The 803-nt window shown below is 57.2% G+C and overlaps 1 protein-coding gene across 1 annotated transcript in view; it reads left to right on the plus strand.

The window, feature by feature from the left end:
• Positions 1-534: 534 nt before the first annotated feature.
• Positions 535-803, plus strand: part of CBLN2 (cerebellin 2 precursor) — a 3,635-nt gene continuing 3,366 nt past the window's right edge. The window contains exon 1 of the mRNA XM_009889074.1: positions 535-672. Coding sequence (XP_009887376.1) covers positions 535-672 — 138 coding nt within the window. The remainder of the gene's footprint in view (positions 673-803) is intronic.

Here is an 803-nt window from a genome sequence, read left to right on the forward strand (position 1 = left end):
CCCCCGCGCCGGCCGGCATCCCCGCCCCTGGTCCCCCCCCGTGACTACACGCTTGTTTTCGTTCTTGCTCCCCTTTCCATCTTTAATCCCGACCCACCCGCTCAATAGCAATTTTGCAGCTCAAGTCCCCAGAAAGTGTTCGGGAAGTTCTTTTAGGTGGCTGCGGGGCTTTCCTGGGGTGATGGTGGGGGTGGTAAGGGGGGACGCTGACTGCTTGTCCGGCCCCATCGCTAGTACGGAGAGAGCTGTAAAGGGTGAGTTTGTGCCTCGGACCCTTGCAGGGGCGGCTTGCAGCCGAGGATTGCCCCGAGAGATCAGGAACGACCCGGGGGGAAGGGTGCGCGTCCCCTTTTCCTTGCTCCTTCGGAAATGCTCCGTTTCAGGGGCAAGGAGAGGACTGAGATTTACCGACAGGGAGTCGCCGGACCTGCCTGTTCCGAGCGGCATTTGGCAATGTTACAGCATCTCTCAGGGGGAGGGAGGCAGGGCTGAGGAAGAAGAGGGTGTTTCCCGCGTTATCAAACGAGGCAAACGATGTCCCCGGTGGGTTATAACGGAGAGGTGTTAACATGCACGGCATACGCCGGACAGAGCAGCGGACAGCCCGGCCTGGTCGTCCTGCCCCTTCCCCGCCGCACTATTTGCCTCCCGGAGCCCCCGCTCCGTCCTTCCGTTTGTTTTTTGCCATTAAATTTACTTTTTTTTCTGCCGCCTCTGACTCCTGAAGTAGTGTTGCAGATTCAGCCAAAATTAGCTCACGAAAACTGTTTTCTCTGTTGTTTTTTTTTTTTTTTACCTGTCTG

The sequence above is a fragment of the Charadrius vociferus genome, unplaced genomic scaffold (genome assembly GCF_000708025.1).
Source record: "Charadrius vociferus isolate BGI_N301 unplaced genomic scaffold, ASM70802v2 scaffold65, whole genome shotgun sequence".
Lineage (NCBI taxonomy): Eukaryota > Metazoa > Chordata > Aves > Charadriiformes > Charadriidae > Charadrius > Charadrius vociferus.